General features: G+C 43.3%; 1 protein-coding gene across 1 annotated transcript; it reads right to left on the bottom strand.

Moving 5' to 3' along the window:
- Positions 1-13914, bottom strand: Tma16 (translation machinery associated 16 homolog). Its single transcript, XM_045131815.1, has 7 exons — positions 13755-13914; positions 10104-10216; positions 8416-8453; positions 6041-6125; positions 4872-5020; positions 2988-3030; positions 1-1867 (listed from the first exon to the last, which is right to left on the bottom strand). Exons 1-7 carry the CDS (start codon positions 13755-13757, stop codon positions 1678-1680), a joined length of 621 nt encoding a protein of 206 aa, XP_044987750.1. The 5' UTR covers positions 13758-13914; the 3' UTR covers positions 1-1677.
- Positions 13915-17727: the final 3813 nt, after the last annotated feature.

The raw sequence follows: 17727 nt of genomic DNA on the forward strand, positions 1-17727 counted from the left end.
TAAATTTATGCAAATAAAGTTTATCTTGGTTTTTCAGAAATAAAAAAAGTATTGTCACTTTATAATTAACATCAGGGCAGCTGACATCTAGTGAACTTCATACAGCATGAGGTTTTATTTTCCCTTTTAATTAACAATATACTTGAAGCTCTTAAAAGCACAATAAGGACATTTCCATGTAGTAAGTTCTGTGGACAAACAGTATTTCCAGCTATTTGTGACAGAACATTTATTTGTCACATTAACATATCTCTTAGAAAAAATAAAATATTTAAAAATCACTTTCTGCATCTTTATTTCTATCAGTTTCACAATTAAGAGGTAGAAACCAAAATCCAATCAAAAGGAGTGACCCTGAGACCGTTTCCTCATCCTGTTGAAAGGAGAACACAGGACGCCATGACTGGTTTCTGACACTTCACTGCTTCAGAAGACACAACTAACGGCAACTCTGCGTGGGCAGGAACGCGTGTCACAGTCTCCATTTTATAAGCTGGAGCCCGGGGCTGGGGGACGGCCACGATCTCAGCGCTCGTGGCAGGAGCACGAGGAGCCGCGCTGAGCCGGCACACGGGGAGGAGCTGCGCCTGCCCGCCCGCCAACCTGGCGCTGAGGGTCAGGGACGGGAGACCCACCCGGCTCACTGGTACTCCGGCCTAGCTGGAAAAAGATGCAATCTCCAGGTTTGGTGAGTCCTTATCTCAATAAAATAAGGCAGAACAGCAACTGAGGACACATGATATCCTCCTCTGGCCTCCACATGTGCGTATGACACACGTACAACCCCCCCCCCAGGAAATCAATATTTAAGGGTAAAATCAGTGTCAGTACTGACGTACACTTTTGTGATTATCTGAATGCAAGAAATAGCCACAGCGGCCTTTAAGGAGACAGGTCTATTGCCCATAATGTAACATTAGGCAATTCTAAATACACATAACTAAAAACTTAACACTTTTATGCTTCTCAAACTGCTTTCCCCTTTACAAAATTTAGATTAAACATTGTGAAGATCTCTGCTGTGATTTGGCATGGTTTAAGTGTACTTCCCAAGAATGCACGTGTTCAAAACTTTTCCCAAGTATGGTGACGTTAAAAGATAGTAGGACTTGATGAGGTGGGCCCAAGCTGGCCGTGGTGGCGCACGTCTTTAATCCCAGCACTCAGGAGGCGGAGGTAGGAGGATCGCCATGACTTTGAGACCACCCAGAGACTACATGGGGGGAGGGGGAAATGAAATGGGTTCATCTAGGTCTTTCCTAGCCCCTTCCCCACCGCATCTACCCTGTTATCCACCATAAACCTCCCCCCAACCACTGTGATGCCATTAGCCATAACATCACACAGTCAGAGCTTCACCAGGGCTGGTGTTATGCTATTTGGCTTCTCAGCTCTCGCAACTGTAAGAAAAGTCTCTTTTTTGTAAGTTCGAATTCCTGGGAATTAATTATAATTCATGGAAAGCAGTTTAATACAATTCCTACCTTTTTAATAGAAATTTAAAATAAAAGCAACTTTCATTTTTGAATAAAAGATCACTCCACCATTTTTGAAACTGCAAATGAGACTCACTATATGAGAAGATCAGTTAAATAGCAAATTCTTCCACACCAACTATTATTTCTCATAATCAATGAGTAGGGTTTGACAGTCTCAAATTATTTATTTTCAACTCAACTATGGGCAGAGAGGTAGTGAAGACATTTCTACATCTGAGTCACTTGATTCTCCAGCTATCTCCAGTTCCCCTATTTCTTTGTCAGGAGTCAAAATAGTTTTCTTCTTACGCAGCTTAGGAATTGCATCATTCGCACACAGTTTCCTCATTTTAATGTTTGGCAATTTCTTCAGATCAAAATCCCATTCCCTAGAAAGGAGACAGTGTAAAGTACTGAAAGCTGCGGTGAAAAGAAGGAAGACGATTTTCAGAACTCTGTAAGTAGTGGGAGAAAAGGCGATGCACTGCTAAAGTGTCCCTCGCGTAGAAAGAACCATGAGAGTGGACTAGACAGGAAGGAAGCGGCTGCCTCAAGTCGGAGCGTGCTTCTTTCTCTACTGGGTTTTCTCACAAACTCACAGCAGCAAGAGCCATGCAGAGAACCCCAAACTCGACACCCTCACTCTCCCTCATGTATCAGGTCCCATGGTTTCAAGACTCTTAGGTGGTACTACTTCCATCCATTAAAAACCTCCAAAATTCCAGAGAAAAAGATTTTCTTTTCACATATACTGATACTTTGTAACTGAATCAAACAATGGTTATTATAAGAATATTCCCAGTTTCCAAACGGACTATGTTTTTGTGACACTTCCATCTCCAGTCGTCTCGATAGGAGCAGTCTTGAGAGCGTCTCCGTCACTGCTCACCAGCCCTCAGCACTAAGGCGTCCGTTCACTTCTCATTCGACCTTCCTTCCAAGGAGGCAGAAGAGACACTTCACAGCATAGTTTACTTTTAATTATGCCTGCATTCAAACTTTGCCAACTTCAATTTTAAAAATTCCATTCTTTAACATGGTCAAGACTAAAATGATCACGAATAAGCTGTTTTTAAATACAAAATCTGTATTAAAAGATAAAATCCTGGAATTCTACAGCTCAGTGGTCTCCCTTGTTACCACTGGTATAATAAGAGATTTCTGAACTAAAGGTTCTCTGTAACACGGCCTCATTTCCATTCATTTGCTGCTGTCATTTCACTTTAAAAACCAATAAATAAGAATTGGGGAGGAATACGGGACTTTTTAAACTTCCTAGCACAGAGCACGTTAAAGTGTTGAAACACAAGAGGTACACTTCATTCCCCTGCACGCACACCAGGTGTCTGGAGCACACCCCGTGATGGGAGTCCTTACTCTGTCTAGTAACAGAGGAAAGGCTGGCAGAAAGCTCTGATTATCCTTGGCTGCAATGGTTATATACAGGATAAAAGGTCGTGTTATGTATCTTACATACAGCTTCCAGGAAACTGAAACAGAGACACTCACCGAAAAGTTTTTAGATTACTGGTATTTAAAATGTCGGGAATCTCTGAGAAAGATAAGAATTTACAGCAATTAGGATCTTTTTGTGTATTAACTATTTCAGTTGCATCTAATATCTCACATATGCATAACTTAAAACAAGACATATAAAGAACAACATTTTAAAGAATTACTATAACATAAAAAGTAAATATGACAAGAATAAAAAGTTTAGTTTAGGGCTGGACAGGTGGCTTACTGGTTAAGGCACTAGTCTGCAAAGCTACAAGATCCAGGTTCAATTCCCCAGGACCCATGTAAGCCAGATGCACAATGTGGCACATGCTTCTGGAGTTCGTTTGCAGCACTGAAGGCCCTAGCGCACCCATCCCCCCTTTCTCTTTCTCTCTGCCTTTTCTCTCACAAATATAAATAAAAATAAAATGTAAAAAAAAATTAAGTTAATTTATAAGGATGAGTTCAGAAAAATGCTGTTAACTAGCAAGTTTTAACACAGAACCTGTAACACAAACAAGCCCATGTGTCCAAACAACATGTCAGGTGTTTCACAGGTTTTACTGATGAAAAGTGTAATATTTTAAGTACATACTCATCTTAACAAGATAGGATTTATTGTGAGAAATGTGAAGATTGCTTAATATAAAAATTCGTATTATTCAACATGTGAAATTTTTTTTTAAGAAAAAACTATCATCCAGCTGGGCATGATGGGGCACACCTTTAATCCCAGCATTTGGGAGGCAGAGGTAGGAGGATTGCCGTGAGTTCGAGGCCACCCTGAGACTATATAGTGAATTCCAGGTCAGCCTGGGCTAGAATGAGACTCTACCTCGAAAAACAAACAAACAACAACAAAAACTATCATCAAAGGTCCTCAAGAAGGCTCAATGACATTTATTAGCTAAGCAATAAATTATTAATGAGGTTCAGTATCAATTAATGAAAAGGATATAAAATAAAATATAAAATAAAAATGCTACAATCATGTATCAACTTCCACAAGATCCTTTGGCTTTGCAGGCAAATGCCTTATCCATTAAGCCACCTTTTCAGCCCAACACTCAACTTTTGAAAAACCCAAGTATATATTCTCTTTCATTTTTAAATTGAGGAAAACAAGACCATAGGAGGTCTTGTCAACAACTCACTCACTATGACACAGTAGTCTACAAGGATGTAAGAATGGATGTGCCTGGTTTGAGAACTGTTTTTTGTTGACTTTTCAGTTAGGAAACTCACATTTAATGAGGAAGAGGCACCACCATGCACTTTGGATTCTGGTCTTAACCACAGAACATTCCCTTTAGGGTCTCATACTTTCATGCTATTTATATTAAAACTTATAACTGTCTAGTATTTATTTCAATCGCTGTGCTAATCCACATACCCCAAAATCTCTTATTGTCTGTCTGTCTCTTTCTCTCAAATAAGTAAATATATATTAATATTTTTAAAAAACAATTAAAAGTCAATTAGATATACACTAGGAGGAAAAGAAAGTATTACTGTTACATTAGAAAGATATAATGCCAATCTTCATGTTTGTTGGAAATGTAGGAAAAAAGCTCTATGTAAGAAGAAAAGGAAATCAAAGGAACAGAAGCAAGATAAATCAATAAATAAAATTAAGCCCACGAAAAGAATTACAGTTTGATACTACTAGGATTAAAAGGCAGAATGAGAGCTGGAGAAATGGCTTAGTGGTTAAGGCACTTGCGTACAAAGCCCAGGTTCAATTCCCCAGGAACCACGTTAAGAAAGATGCACCGGTGGCACATGTGTCTGGAGTTCAACTGCAGCAGCTGGAGGCCTGGCACCCCCCCCCCCCTCAATGAATAAAAATAATAGTAATAAAAAAAAAGGCAGAGTGAGTCACAGAGAACACACCAAACCCATAGCCTTCATACTGCTGCCGCTCCCGCGCCACCGTCTGCTTGATGACCGTCTCCCGGGCATGGTGCCGCCTGCCCTGCCTGTCCTTGATGCTGTTCTCTAAGTCTATCTGCTCCAGCTCAGCGCTGAATCGATTCAAGTACCTGAAAAACAGGGACACAAAGTCTATAAGTTTGGGCTCATACTAATTCACTTGGAACTCACAGTCCAGCTATCTCAGTCCTTTGACGATCCACAAGGTCCTCGTTTCCTCGGATCCCTTCACTAGCTCCCTGGATTACTTGACCATTTCTTAACTTCAGTGATCAAATCATGCAACGCTGCTGTCGACTCAAGGACCCTCATATCTAGCCATCTACTGCGCTTCTGCACTCACACAAGCCCCGCCTCACCCTCACCGCAGCTGCCATCAACCTTGTCCCTGGCCCAACGCCTGACTCATCTCTTGGGCTCACCACGTCAGGCCACAGAAGACATTCCAGGCATCTAAGAGAGACACACTGATATTCTCCTGACTCCGCTCTCTTTAGTCTACACCTAAGTTGTCACTAAAGACTGACACTTCTGCCTGTAAAAATGCCTGAAATCTTACTCTTCAGACTGCTATTAGCCAGCAGAAGCCAGCATCATTTTGCCTGGACTGCTCCATCAGTCTGTTAACAAGTCTCCCAACAATGCTAAGTCCCTTGCCAGTATTTTCCTTGTCCTCATGATGGTGACCTTCTTGAAGTTCACACACAATGATCTCAGGTGCTTCCTGTAAAAGCCACCAGAGCCCCTGATGCCCTTATATAACGTCCACACTCAAACTGACCAGGTCACTCAAAGGCAGCTGTCACTCTAGCACCTGCCAAACAACCACTTGGTCCTGTCGTTCCAGTCACAGCAAATGCCTGGCAGGTTATTTCACAGGTCGGCTTCTCTCTAGCCCTTGGGCCTTTTAGATGTTTTCTCAGACTGGAGTTTTTCTGGCTTCATTACATCAATCTGCTAATGCCTGCCTATGAGGAGCCAGTGCAGAATGACCCTGCAAGAAACCTTTCCTGACCCTAGGAAAGCAGCAAGTCACAATACAAAGTCACAGCCTTTCTGTTGACAAAACCCAGAGCAGAGCTCTGTCTTGAGAGCTAAAGTGTTAAATATAATACACCCCTAGTATTTACCTTTCTATTAACTCACATGCAGCTTTCTTTGAATATTTGATTTTTTTAGGATCCAGATGATCATGAAACCACTGAAGCTTTTCACCTAAAAACAAGAACCAAGACAGTTTAGGACCATGAGTCATCATGGGGCAAAGAGGCACTTACCACAACTCGCAGTGACACAAAAGCGTTAAAATCCAAACCAAACTGTCAGTCTTAAATATCAAGTGCTGGATAGGCTTAACATTCATGAAGCTGGTTTGTTGGAAGTGGTTACATTTTAATAGGAGGAAGAGGCAGGGGTGACAGTGATGTGTAGCTGTACACAATTCTTGTCTACCATGGGGAGGTGGGGGAATTACTAACAGAAAATTTCAAATTCATAAAAAGCAAAAGGCATAGTGTGCCTACAGTAATAAAATGTAAAAACTTTTATTAATGATGAAAACAGTACTTGTTAATCAATGTGCAAGTAGTATGTGCAGAGCTCTGTAATGCTGTGAGGATTAGTCCATTTTGTCTCCATCTACACATGAGATGAGGTACACTGCCACCAACCGAATGGCACTAAGTATAAAAGCGCAGCCAGAGGCTGTGCAAGGAGAAACTGAGACGAATTATCAATAGCTCAACAGATTACCAATGAGCGAGCTCCTCCTCTTGAGCGACTCTGACGTGCAGGGTCACTCTAGATTTCCCAACATTACAGACTAAAATGACCCTCACAGCATATTTAGTGCTATTTAGAAATACTATCTGATTATACCTTTGATTTTAATAAGAAAAAATGTCACTATTTTTAAATCTGAAAATTGGCAGTAAAAATTTACCAAAGGGGGAAAAAAAAAGGAAACAAAGGAAGAGGGGCTGGAGAGATGGCTCAGTAGTTAAAGGTGCTTGCTTGCAAAGTCTGACGTTCGTTCCCCCATTCCCCACATAAAACCAAATACACAAAGTGGCACATGCACATCTATTTCCTCTCATTCTTTCTTTATGCTTGCAAATAAGTAATTTTTTAAAAAACATGTATGATGAGAAAGACAGAGAGAGACAGAGATACTATGCCTCTGAGATGCAGGCTGAAGATGTAGGTATCCACATTAAGAAACGTGAACCGCTCGCTCCACAACTCAGGCTATTTCTCAGATCAGGTCACCTCGGCCACTTGATTGGAGCAGACTTTTTGTTGTTGTTTTGTTTCACTGTGGTAGGATCTCTAGCCCAGGCTGACCTGGAATTCACTGTAAGTCTCAGGGTGGCTTTGAACTCACTGAGATCCTCCTACCCCTGCCTCCCAAGTGCTGGGATTAAAGGCAGGCACCACCATGCCCACTTTCAAGCCATTTCTCTATGGTATCTAGAATGTCCCCCAAAGGCATAAGCTCACTCTTTAGCAAAGACCATGGTGTTGCTGGGCGAGGGTGGAACCTGTAAGAGATGTGTCCTAGTGGAAGGTCTTACATCAAGTACTCTTTGAAAGGGGGATGTAACTATGGACCCTCTGGTCTGTCTCTTTGCTCCCTGGCCTCTGTAATGAGAGGAGCTTATTCTGCTGAGCATACTCCGTGCCTCACAGGCAGGCCTTGCTCCTGGCTCACAGGCAACACGGCCACCTCATGGACTGAAATCCAACCAAGCCAAAGTAAAACCTTTCCTCTCTGCAAGGCAGTTATCTCAGGTGTGCATTACTGAGATCTGACTGATGCAGCTGTATGAATGCTGCTCCTAACCATTAGGAGGCTACAATTAGCACCTTCTGAGATTTTGGAGTTATCAACGTTGTTCACTGTTTAAATGCTGTACTCCACTTCATTGGTTCCTTTTAGTCAAGTCAGGTAAAAAATATTTTGATTAAAAAAATACTATGTCGGGAGCTGTAGCGATGGCTTAGCAGTTAAGAAGCTTGCCTGCAAACCCAATGGACCTTGGTTTCTTGGTTTGATTCCCGAGGACTCAGGTAAGCCAGATGCACAAGGTGGCAAATGCATCACACACACACACACACACACACACACACACACACACACACACACAAACACTGCCTCTTATCCCCACCCCCCCCACACACACACAAAAAAAAAACAAAAAAAAAAAAACTATTTCGGGCTGGAGAGATGGCTTAGTTCAAAGCCAGAGACCTCAGTTTGATTCCCCAGGGCCCATGCAAGCCAGATGCACAAGGGGGCGCATGCCTCTGGAGTTCATCTGCACTGGCTGGAGGCCCTGGCACACCCCTTCTTTCCCTTTCTCTTTATGCCTGTTTCTGTCTCTCTTAAACAAATATATAAAAATAAATTAAAATACTATTTCAGTAGGAGAAAAAAAGAGAAATGGGTATAAACTGAAAATTCACTATATGCGAGACAGAATTTCAGATAGGCAAACCCACTTACCTATAAGGTTGAGACGCAAAGCCCTCTCATTCTTCAACCTCGGAAGAAAAAGCGCATCATGTTGAAAACTTTCCAAAACAAGGGTTAGATGTCCGTCAAAAACAGCAAAAAGCAAACCTGCCCAGAGCACTGTAAGGACTCTTGCATGCTTGCAGCCCTGCCCATCCACACAGAGCCCGACGCCACTGCAGTATGAGGTCACCTGCAGTCGTTAGCTCTTCGGTGACTAAAGGAAGCCTCCAGGACAGATGGGTTTTGCTGATGCAAACGAAGGTGGGTGTGAATGGATTCTAACAGAGGCAGCAGCAAGAATGCCTGGGAGAAAGGACGGAAACCCAAAGCCTCCCAGTGCACTCAGCAGACCTTCTAAATGGAGAACTCTAGGCCTGAGGAACACTGACTTCATAAGCCCTCTGGATACATCCCATGGATAGTTATGATCACAGTAGAAGTTACACTGTCATAGTAGTAAGTTGCAAGAATAGTAAAAGTTCCAAGTGACACATAAGTACCCAAACTTTCAATATGCTATTTTAAAAGCAGTACTGCTACCATAATTGTCATGTAAAAACGACCCTTCTCCCCCAAAGAGAAAATTTAACTATGCTATCACATTTGATTCCTCTCTCCTAGAAAATTTCCAGCCCAATTGGGAAAAGTCTAACTTTATTAAATAAGCATTAAGTCAGGAGCAGGGTATTAGAGAACATAACAACAGAAGCACACACTTCCATCAGGTTGTACCCAGGTGAATCCGACACGCACTGAACAGTACAGCTAATCTGAAATAGTCAAAATGGCTCGTAGCTTGTGTTCATGTTGAGGAACCTTTGAAGCATCTTTGCATCTAGCTCACTTGTAGGCTCCTCCTCTTCTCCCCACCTGTGGATGGAAGGAGGTCTCTGGACCAAGCAGACCGGGTCAGTCCGGGCAGCCTTCTTCCTATCTACAGCACTCACTCGGTATCTCATCCAGTCTCTTACAAAATTCCTTTCAAATCCTCATGGTCCCCAAATTTGTAACAGCAGTAACCTATCCTCTCAACATTAGACCCAATATGTCCACGTGTGCATTCCAGATTTCCTCTTGCAGGTCAAGCACACACCTTAATGTGTACCAGTATACCTTTCTCTGTAGCATCTTTCAGCTCTACTCAAATAGAAGTTTTTGAGAAGTTGTCTATGACTCCAATAAAACTGAACTTCTCTATCCCATAATCCATGTTTTTACAGTGCAGTTATCATAAAACGCTACTTGAATTTATCAGTTTCAGATACAGTCTGTATGACCCGAGGCCTTGTTCAGTTTTACCTGAAAACACAAAGAACATACCCAATATTTCTTAAAAGAGAGGGAGGGCTATGACATTGGTTAAGCAGTTAAAGGCACTTGCTTGCAAAGCCCGACAGCCTGAGTTCAGTTCCCCAGTACCCAGGGAAAGCCAGAAGCACAAAGTGGCACATGCATCTGGAGTTCATTTGCCATGACAAGTGACTCCGGTGTGTCATTTCCTTTCCCTTTCCCTTCCCCTCCCTTCCTTCCTTCCTGTCTCTCTCTGCAAACAAATAAATAAATAAGAATTTTTAAAAAAGAGAGAGAAGGAGAGAAAGCTGAGGAATACATGTCTGAAGGAAAAAATGAAGGAGCTTTTCAACAATGCCCAACACAGATGGTGAACACATACTTACTTTTCCTTTTTGTCTTGCTTGTGAGCCTCTCTCGTCATTTGAGCTGCTTTTCTACTATATGGATGGATGACCTTTTTTTCTCGTCCTGCAAGTTTTCCCTTTAGGGCTTTAGGCTAAAACACAGGACACAAATAGACACGGACATTCAATGACTTTGGTGATAAAATGCTCTTTAGAAAATTTTTTAAGAAATGTAATAGGAATACAATGAGACAGAAACATTACACTAGGAATCAGGCCAAAGGCCACATGTTTTAAACCATGTCAACATCTTTTGTTTTCCTATGGTCATAACTGAAATCTAATCAGAACTACTCTCCAATGACAGAAATCCAAAGGAAAGACACCCACAGGGCAGTATAACTCAGCTACTCAACTGTTCCAACTTAAAGTTCTGAGAATGCAGATAGTGAGGGGACAGGACACGCAGGTGGAAAAGTATGCTATCGTTTGAGGACATTAGGAGGGCTGAGGAGCACAGGATAGTAGCAGGAGTCTCACAGTGGCACACAGAAAGGAGTGACATCACTTGGGCTTCATGGTTGGTGCATGCTAAGAACAGGAAATAATAGAAACCATCTCACAATCACATCCAAAAGAGAACAAATTTTCCCATGAAGTATCACATCTGTTAATGAAGTCACAACTCATTCAGTCCTCTGAACGATACATGTTTTTTGTTTGTTTTTAAATCTCCACACAATTCTATAGCATCAGTTTGGCCCTCTGTAACAGAAACCCAAAATAAAAATGGCTTAACCCAGATAAAGTTTAGTCTCCCCTATTAAGAACAGGTGCTGGATGCCTGCCGGGCATGGTGGCACAGGCCTTTAATCCAAGCACTCAGGAGGCAGAAGTAGGAGGATCACTGTGAATTCAAGGCCACCCTGAGACTACACAGTGAATTCCAGGTCAGCCTGAGCTTCAGTGACACCTTAACTGGAAAACAAACAAACAAAAACAAAAAGCAGATGCTGGAGGCTCTGTTCTAGCTTCCCTTTAGGTCCATCTCCTGATATTCATGTCCCCATGCAACCCCCTTTGAAAGTGGGATGTATCTAATGACTCACTTTTAATGAAATTATCATTTGATAAATGTCAAATTCAAGAGGAGTTGAATCATACAAAGAAATGAGGTGACATGGTTCTCCCCATTTGTGCTCTGAAACCATACTCCCACATGACAGTTGAATCATATGATCCTCAAGGCAGAGGATACTGGTAAGCCACTCCTTATTCCTGGCCTAGAAAACTGTGAGTTAATCAAAACATGTTAAGCCACCAAAGTTTAGGATAAGTTCTGTTTGACTAATGCAAGACCAAATAAATAGACAGATAAATAAATAAAACAAGGATGCACTTTGAAAAGCTATCTTGATCTTATACATCAAAATAAACAAAATGTTTTGTTTCAGACTGAAGAAAAGGTCACAATATACAAAGAAAAAAAGATAAAAACCACAGCTCTTATGACTTAACTCATCATATAAGTTTCAGCAATATCTAAGTCCACAAATTTTTTTCATTAAAGACATAATTTTCATTAGAAAAAAAAATAGCTTGGGAGGTGGGGCATGTAGCTCAGTTGCTATGATTATCCAACATCCACAAAGCCCTCAGTTCAATCCTCAGGTCTCCATAAACCTTTTACAGGGCCTGGCACAGGGTTCTTGTTTCTCTTAAGTGTTTAGGTGGGTAGCCTGCCACCCTGATTATTTTCAGTGCTCGACAACATGACAGAAAATTGTTTTCCTCTAGGAAGAATTAGTTTAAATAGCAAGCTGTTTGTCTTGTCAAACTGATTTGAAGTAGAGTTAATATTACTGCTAGTAAAATAATACTTTATGGAGAAGAATTGACTTCAGGTTTTCTTTTGTTGATAAATGTTTTAATTTGTAATGTAATACCAATGTGAAAAAGTTGAGGAATGTAGTAAAGCTTACACATATTTGTGCCTCACTGTATATTCTTAGCCTGTCTTGAGGCACCCTTCTCATAAATAATTATAAGGAGTCATAAGCAGCCTTGCAGTCAGACTATAAGTATTTGCAACACAAACAAAACTGCTAATTCCCTTAACATTAAAAAAAATAATATTCAGCTGGGTGTGGAGGCACACACCTTTAATTCCAGCACTTGGGAGGCTGAGGCCAGCCTGATACTACATAGTGAATCCCAGGTCAGCCTGGGCTAGAGCAAGACCCTACCTGGGGCCTCCCCGCGCCCCCCAAAAATAATCAAGCAAAAAAAAAAAAAAAAGGGACTTTTGAATAAGTCTCAGGCTAAAAAAAATAAAAAATAAAAGCTCACAATGGAGTGTCAACTGCTTTAAAAAGCCCAAGTGTTCAATTTCTATTCTCTAACAAGATACCTGCGGCTGGCTGGTTCATAAAGCAAAGCAGCCTATTTAGATGGAAAATCCAAAAGCAGACAGCTGCCATGTGCTGAGGGTCTCGTGCTACTTTATAAACTGTTGAAAATAAAAACAATGAGATCACATTAACCCATCCCATGAGAGAAAGGCACCATTCTACATGTGCAGTCTTGGCCCCCATGGCCCAAACAATTCCACTGAGCCTCCTCGAGGCAATGCCTCATATGGGAAGTAAGGTGCCGACACGTGAGGTTATAGAATTTGCACTCAGATCACGTAAAGAGGATGCACGTACTTACACGGATTGAGCTCTAAAATCAGCTAAGATAGAACACAGGGCGCAGCAGCATGTTCAGAGCACTACAGGAAAAGGGTAACTAGAGGATCTGCATGTGTGCACATGGAGGGCCAAGAACTAAGAACAGTGGCTGCTTCTCAGGGAAAACGGGATCGCTAGGCAATTGAGTTGGAAGAAAACTTATTTTTTTGTGAAGAAAAAAAAAAATTGCTCCACCCCTAAAACATGTCTATGTCTGAATTCCTTAGAACCTGCAACTATTCTACTATAGATGGCAAAAGGTGGCAGAAGGTGTGTTGGCAGTGTAAAGGGACCCTTTTCTTCTTCGGTGGCATAAATTACGAACAGTCCTGTAAAGTAACCCAACTTGAACTCATGGGTTCGCCATGACGGACAGGTGGGGTCACTTCTGGGTCTTTGGCGCACTCCCTGAGCTTTTTCTTTCTTTTTTTTTAATTTTTATTTATTTATTTGGGAGCGACAGACACAGAGGGAGAGAGAATGGGCACGCCAGGGCTTCCAGCCTCTGCAAATGAACTCCAGACGCGTGCGCCCCCTTGTGCATCTGGCTAACGTGGGACCTGGGGAACCGAGCCTCGAACCGGGGTCCTTAGGCTTCACAGGCGAGCGCTTAACCGCTACGCCATCTCTCCAGCCCTCTCCCTGAGCTTTTAAACAGACGCACCGCACGTTCGCAGGCACGGCGACCATGGGCGTGGTAGAGACAGGACTGGGGGAAGCGGCGGCACAGGAAGAAGCCCAGGACCTTTAATACGAGCGCAAAGTGGCCGGGAATGAGCTGGGCACCAGGCAGAGGGCGGCAGGAAGCCCGCGGGCACTTCGACAGGGACGCGGGGACTGGAAACCATGTCCCGTCCCCGCCGCCCATCATCTCTCGGCGGCCAAGTCTCTCGCGGTGGCCGAGACCGCCCCTTCCCCGCCCGCCCGGAGCCTCCCAGGTAAGCGGGAGGAGGCCCACCATTGTGACGTCCTAGCGGCCCCCGAGCCCGGAGCGCTCACGGAGGCGACAATCTTCTTCCACTGCGGCGGCGGCAGCTCAAATCTCCCCTCCGGGCGGAACCCACGTGCAGCAGGAGAAGCCGATGCTGGCCGGACCGGAAAGGGCGGGGACGGGTACTTGTCTCTAAAGCGTCCCCTCCGGAAACTGTGAGCGCGTCTCTAAAGCGTCCCTCCCGGAAACTGTGAGCGCGTCTCTAAAGCGTCCCCTCCGGAAACTGTGAGCGCGTCTCTAAAGCGTCCCACCCCCCCGGAAACTGTGCGTTTCCTTTTTTGCCCGTGTGGAAAGCAAAAGCTGCTCTACGCGCTTTGGTCGCTAAGATCATCTCTTGGAAATGGTAAATGGGCGGAATTCTGTGTAAGTGAAAACTAGTCAAGGGAAGAAAACATCCCCAAGCCGGGTAAAGGTGGGCATGCTGCTTTGTGTGCCAGGGCATGGATGTAATCGAATTCCGCAAGACTGCGCCCAACAGACTCCTGAACGTCTGCAAAGTGCTTGCTCTGCTGCACGACGAAAGTCATCTCTGCAGTGTAGTGTCGGGACCGCACTCTGAAACGTGGGCATCTTCCTTTACAGACACGGAGACAGAGACCAGAGACGGCGGCCGGGGCCTTCCGCCACCGCGCACGACTGCAGACGCGTGCGCCCCCTTGTGCGCACGTGCGACACTGCACTCTCGGGTCTGGCTGAGCGAGACCTGGAGGTGCAAACCAGCGTTCTTGGGGTGTGCAGGCAAGCGCCTTAACTGCTAAGCTATCTTCCAAGCCCCTGCTTTTTGAGTAGTGGAAGTTTTAAAAAAATAAAAAAAAGTGCACGCCATATTTATTTTATTTTATGTTTTTTCAAGGTAGGGTCTCAGGCTAGCCTAGGTTGACCTGGAACTCACTGTGTAGCTCCAGGCCGTCCTGGAACTCACAGCAATTCTCCTACATCAGCCTCCAGAGCGGTGGGTATCAAAAGTGTGAGCCACCTGTGCCCAGTCCATGCCAATTTTATAGATGGTTTTTGCACTGTGGGGGAAGATTAGGGCACTTGTTAAAAGAAAGAGGAATGAATTCAGAAAGTGGGGTATGAAATAGAACCAGTCCTTTTCCAAGGCTGACCCAAAGCGTGGTTAGGGATCCGTATCACCACCTTCAAGTGTGCAGAACAGATCTTCATTGACACCATAACTTATGGGATACATATAGCAGGTCACCTAGTGCTGACTTTTAGCATCATTACACAGGCTCAACAATGACAAGAAGCAGTAGTGGGCAAACAGAAGCAGTTACACTTGACTCCCCTCACTAAAATGCAAAGGTGGAGACATTTGTGGCATTGTACTGGGAGCTAATGGAGAAGACCCTGTCTAGGTGTAAACACCTGTGCAATAGTGGTACCCAGCCTAGGTAGGTAACCAGTGGCTCTCTGATGGGCTGAGAGGCCCACTCGGTGGAAAGGAACTCATAGCTGGTACTGGGAACCAAGTCAGAATCCTATAAGGACGAGGGCCATGGACTCCAGTGAGAAGCTCCTACTAGTGTTTGGCCAAAAGAGAGGATACACCCTCAAAATCTCTCTTAATTAACTATGCTTATCTCCTTTAACATATGCTGATCTTAGTCTCCATTGGAGAATCTCTTTTTCTCTTATAGAAGGCAGCAAAAACCAGGGACAACCAAAATCTATCAATGAGACAAGAAAAGATGGCTGAATCCCTATCAGGAGATGAGCTACCTGTCACACATGAGCCAGGGTGCAGGTGAAACCACAGAGGAATTGGCGAGTTATAAGTGTGCTGCTCGCAAGGCGAGCCTGAGAGCCTGTGCTGCTGTGATGGTGATAGACACTAAGGACACTCAAAATTTAGCAAAGCACAATTCCAGCAGTTGCTGAGAACTTAACACTAAAGTGGCTTATGATACACTCCCCAAGTCTCAGGGAACATGACAGAAGAGGAGCCAGAAAGACTGTAAGAGCCACAAGGAGGGAAAGAGTATCCAGAGATATGCCCTCTCCTCTCCAACAATGACTAACTGCTGCTCTCACAATTCATAACCCCATAGGGAATACCAGTAACCCCACTGAGGAGGACCCCCAGTGGAATGGAGACAGGGAGGAGGGGAATGGCACCAACACATGATTTGTCCATACAAAGTTTCTACTTAATAAAAAGATTTTTTCTAGCTTGACTGAAGTCATGATTGCCATATCTCACCTATCAACTTTCTAACTGTAGCTTGTCAAACAAAAAAACCCTCACCTTTTGAACTGGCTTTCTTTTTCTGTATTGTGCTTTCAGTCCTTCTATAAATATACAATAGCAACAAAATGTAATTGATTCTTTGAATAAAATGTATGAAAAAAAAGAAGGGCTAGAGAGATGGCTTAGTGGTTTAGGCACTTGCCTGTGAAGCCTACGGACCCAGGTTTGATTCCCCAGTACCATCATAAGCCAGTTGCACATAGTGATGCATGAGTCTGGAGTTTGTTTTCTATGGCTGGAGGTCCTGGTATGCCCATTCTCTGTCTCTCTCTAATCTGCCTCATTCTCATATATGGTTTTGTTTTTCAAGGTAGGGTTTCACTTCTAACCCATGCTGACCTGGAATTCACTATGTAGTCTCAGAGTGGCCTTGAACTCATGGTGATCCTCCTACCTCTGCCTCTAAGTGCAAGGATTAGGGCGTGTGCCAGCATGCCTGGCTTAAAAAATATTTAAAAAAAATTATTTACAAGGAAAGAGAGAGAGAATGTGAGAGCAAGAGTGAAAGACAGAGGGAGAGAGAGAGATATAGGAAGAGAAAATGGGTCCATCAGGGTCTCTTGCCACTGCAAATGAACTCCAGATACATATGCCACTTTTTGCATCTGACTTTATGTTGGCATGGGGGAATCACAGGCCATCAGGCTTTGCAATCAAGTGACTTTCCCTGCTGAGCCATCTCTCCAGCTCCCTGCCCCACTGTGTCTTTTGCAGTATGTCTCAATAAATCCTCTTTCTCGTTTCTCCTCTCTGATGAATATCTCTGCCACAAGCATGTTACTGGCTTTTCCAGACACCAACTCAGACTTGGTGTTGTTAATTAACGAAGTGTCCATATGTCAAAATGCTAGCAAGAGAGCTAGTTAGGGTCACACATACTTGTGATCCATATACGAGAGTATAACAAATTTGAGCCCGTCTGAGCTATACAGACACTGTCTTAAAACATGTTAGAAAAAGAATAGCAAAACAATTTTCAAAAGAAAGAAAAATGATGAGAACAAATGTATGTAGGAAGCCTAAACTTGTGATTTAAAGAATGAACAACAATAACAACAACACCAAACCAAGAGAAGTCCCAACAAATCAAAATGAGAATTGAAGGACTGAGAACAGTCTTGAAAGATGGCCCAGCTGTTAATGGCAGTTGCTTGCAAAGCCTGCCAGCCCCAGTTCAACTCTCAAGCCACCCACATAAGCCAGATGCAAAACGTGGCACAAGCATTTCGTGTTCATCTATAGTGGCAAGAGTCCCTGGCATATAAGCATACGTGCGCATGCATGCACGCACGCGCGTGCACACACACACGCACATGCACTCACATACATTCGCAAAGTAAATAAAAATTAACAAAACAGTTCAAGTTACCCAAGCATATAATATAACAAGCAAATGCGTGTCATTGAATTTTGTTTTGCTTAAGGTAGGGTCTCACTCTAGCCCAAGTTGACTTGGAATTCACTATGTAGTCCCAGGCTGGCTTCAAACTCATGGTGTTCCTCCTGCCTCTGCCTCTGCCTCTGCCTCCCGTGTGCTGGGGTTAAAGGTATGCATCACTTTATCTGGCTTTGAATTTTTTTTAAAGTTTATTTGAAATGGAAAATTGCTTAGAAAAAAGAAAAAACCTACCCAAACTGACAGAAATGGAAAACCAGAAGAGTCCTTCAATTGTGATTTAAAAATGT

The sequence above is a fragment of the Jaculus jaculus genome, chromosome 12 (assembly GCF_020740685.1).
Source record: "Jaculus jaculus isolate mJacJac1 chromosome 12, mJacJac1.mat.Y.cur, whole genome shotgun sequence".
Classification (NCBI taxonomy): domain Eukaryota; kingdom Metazoa; phylum Chordata; class Mammalia; order Rodentia; family Dipodidae; genus Jaculus; species Jaculus jaculus.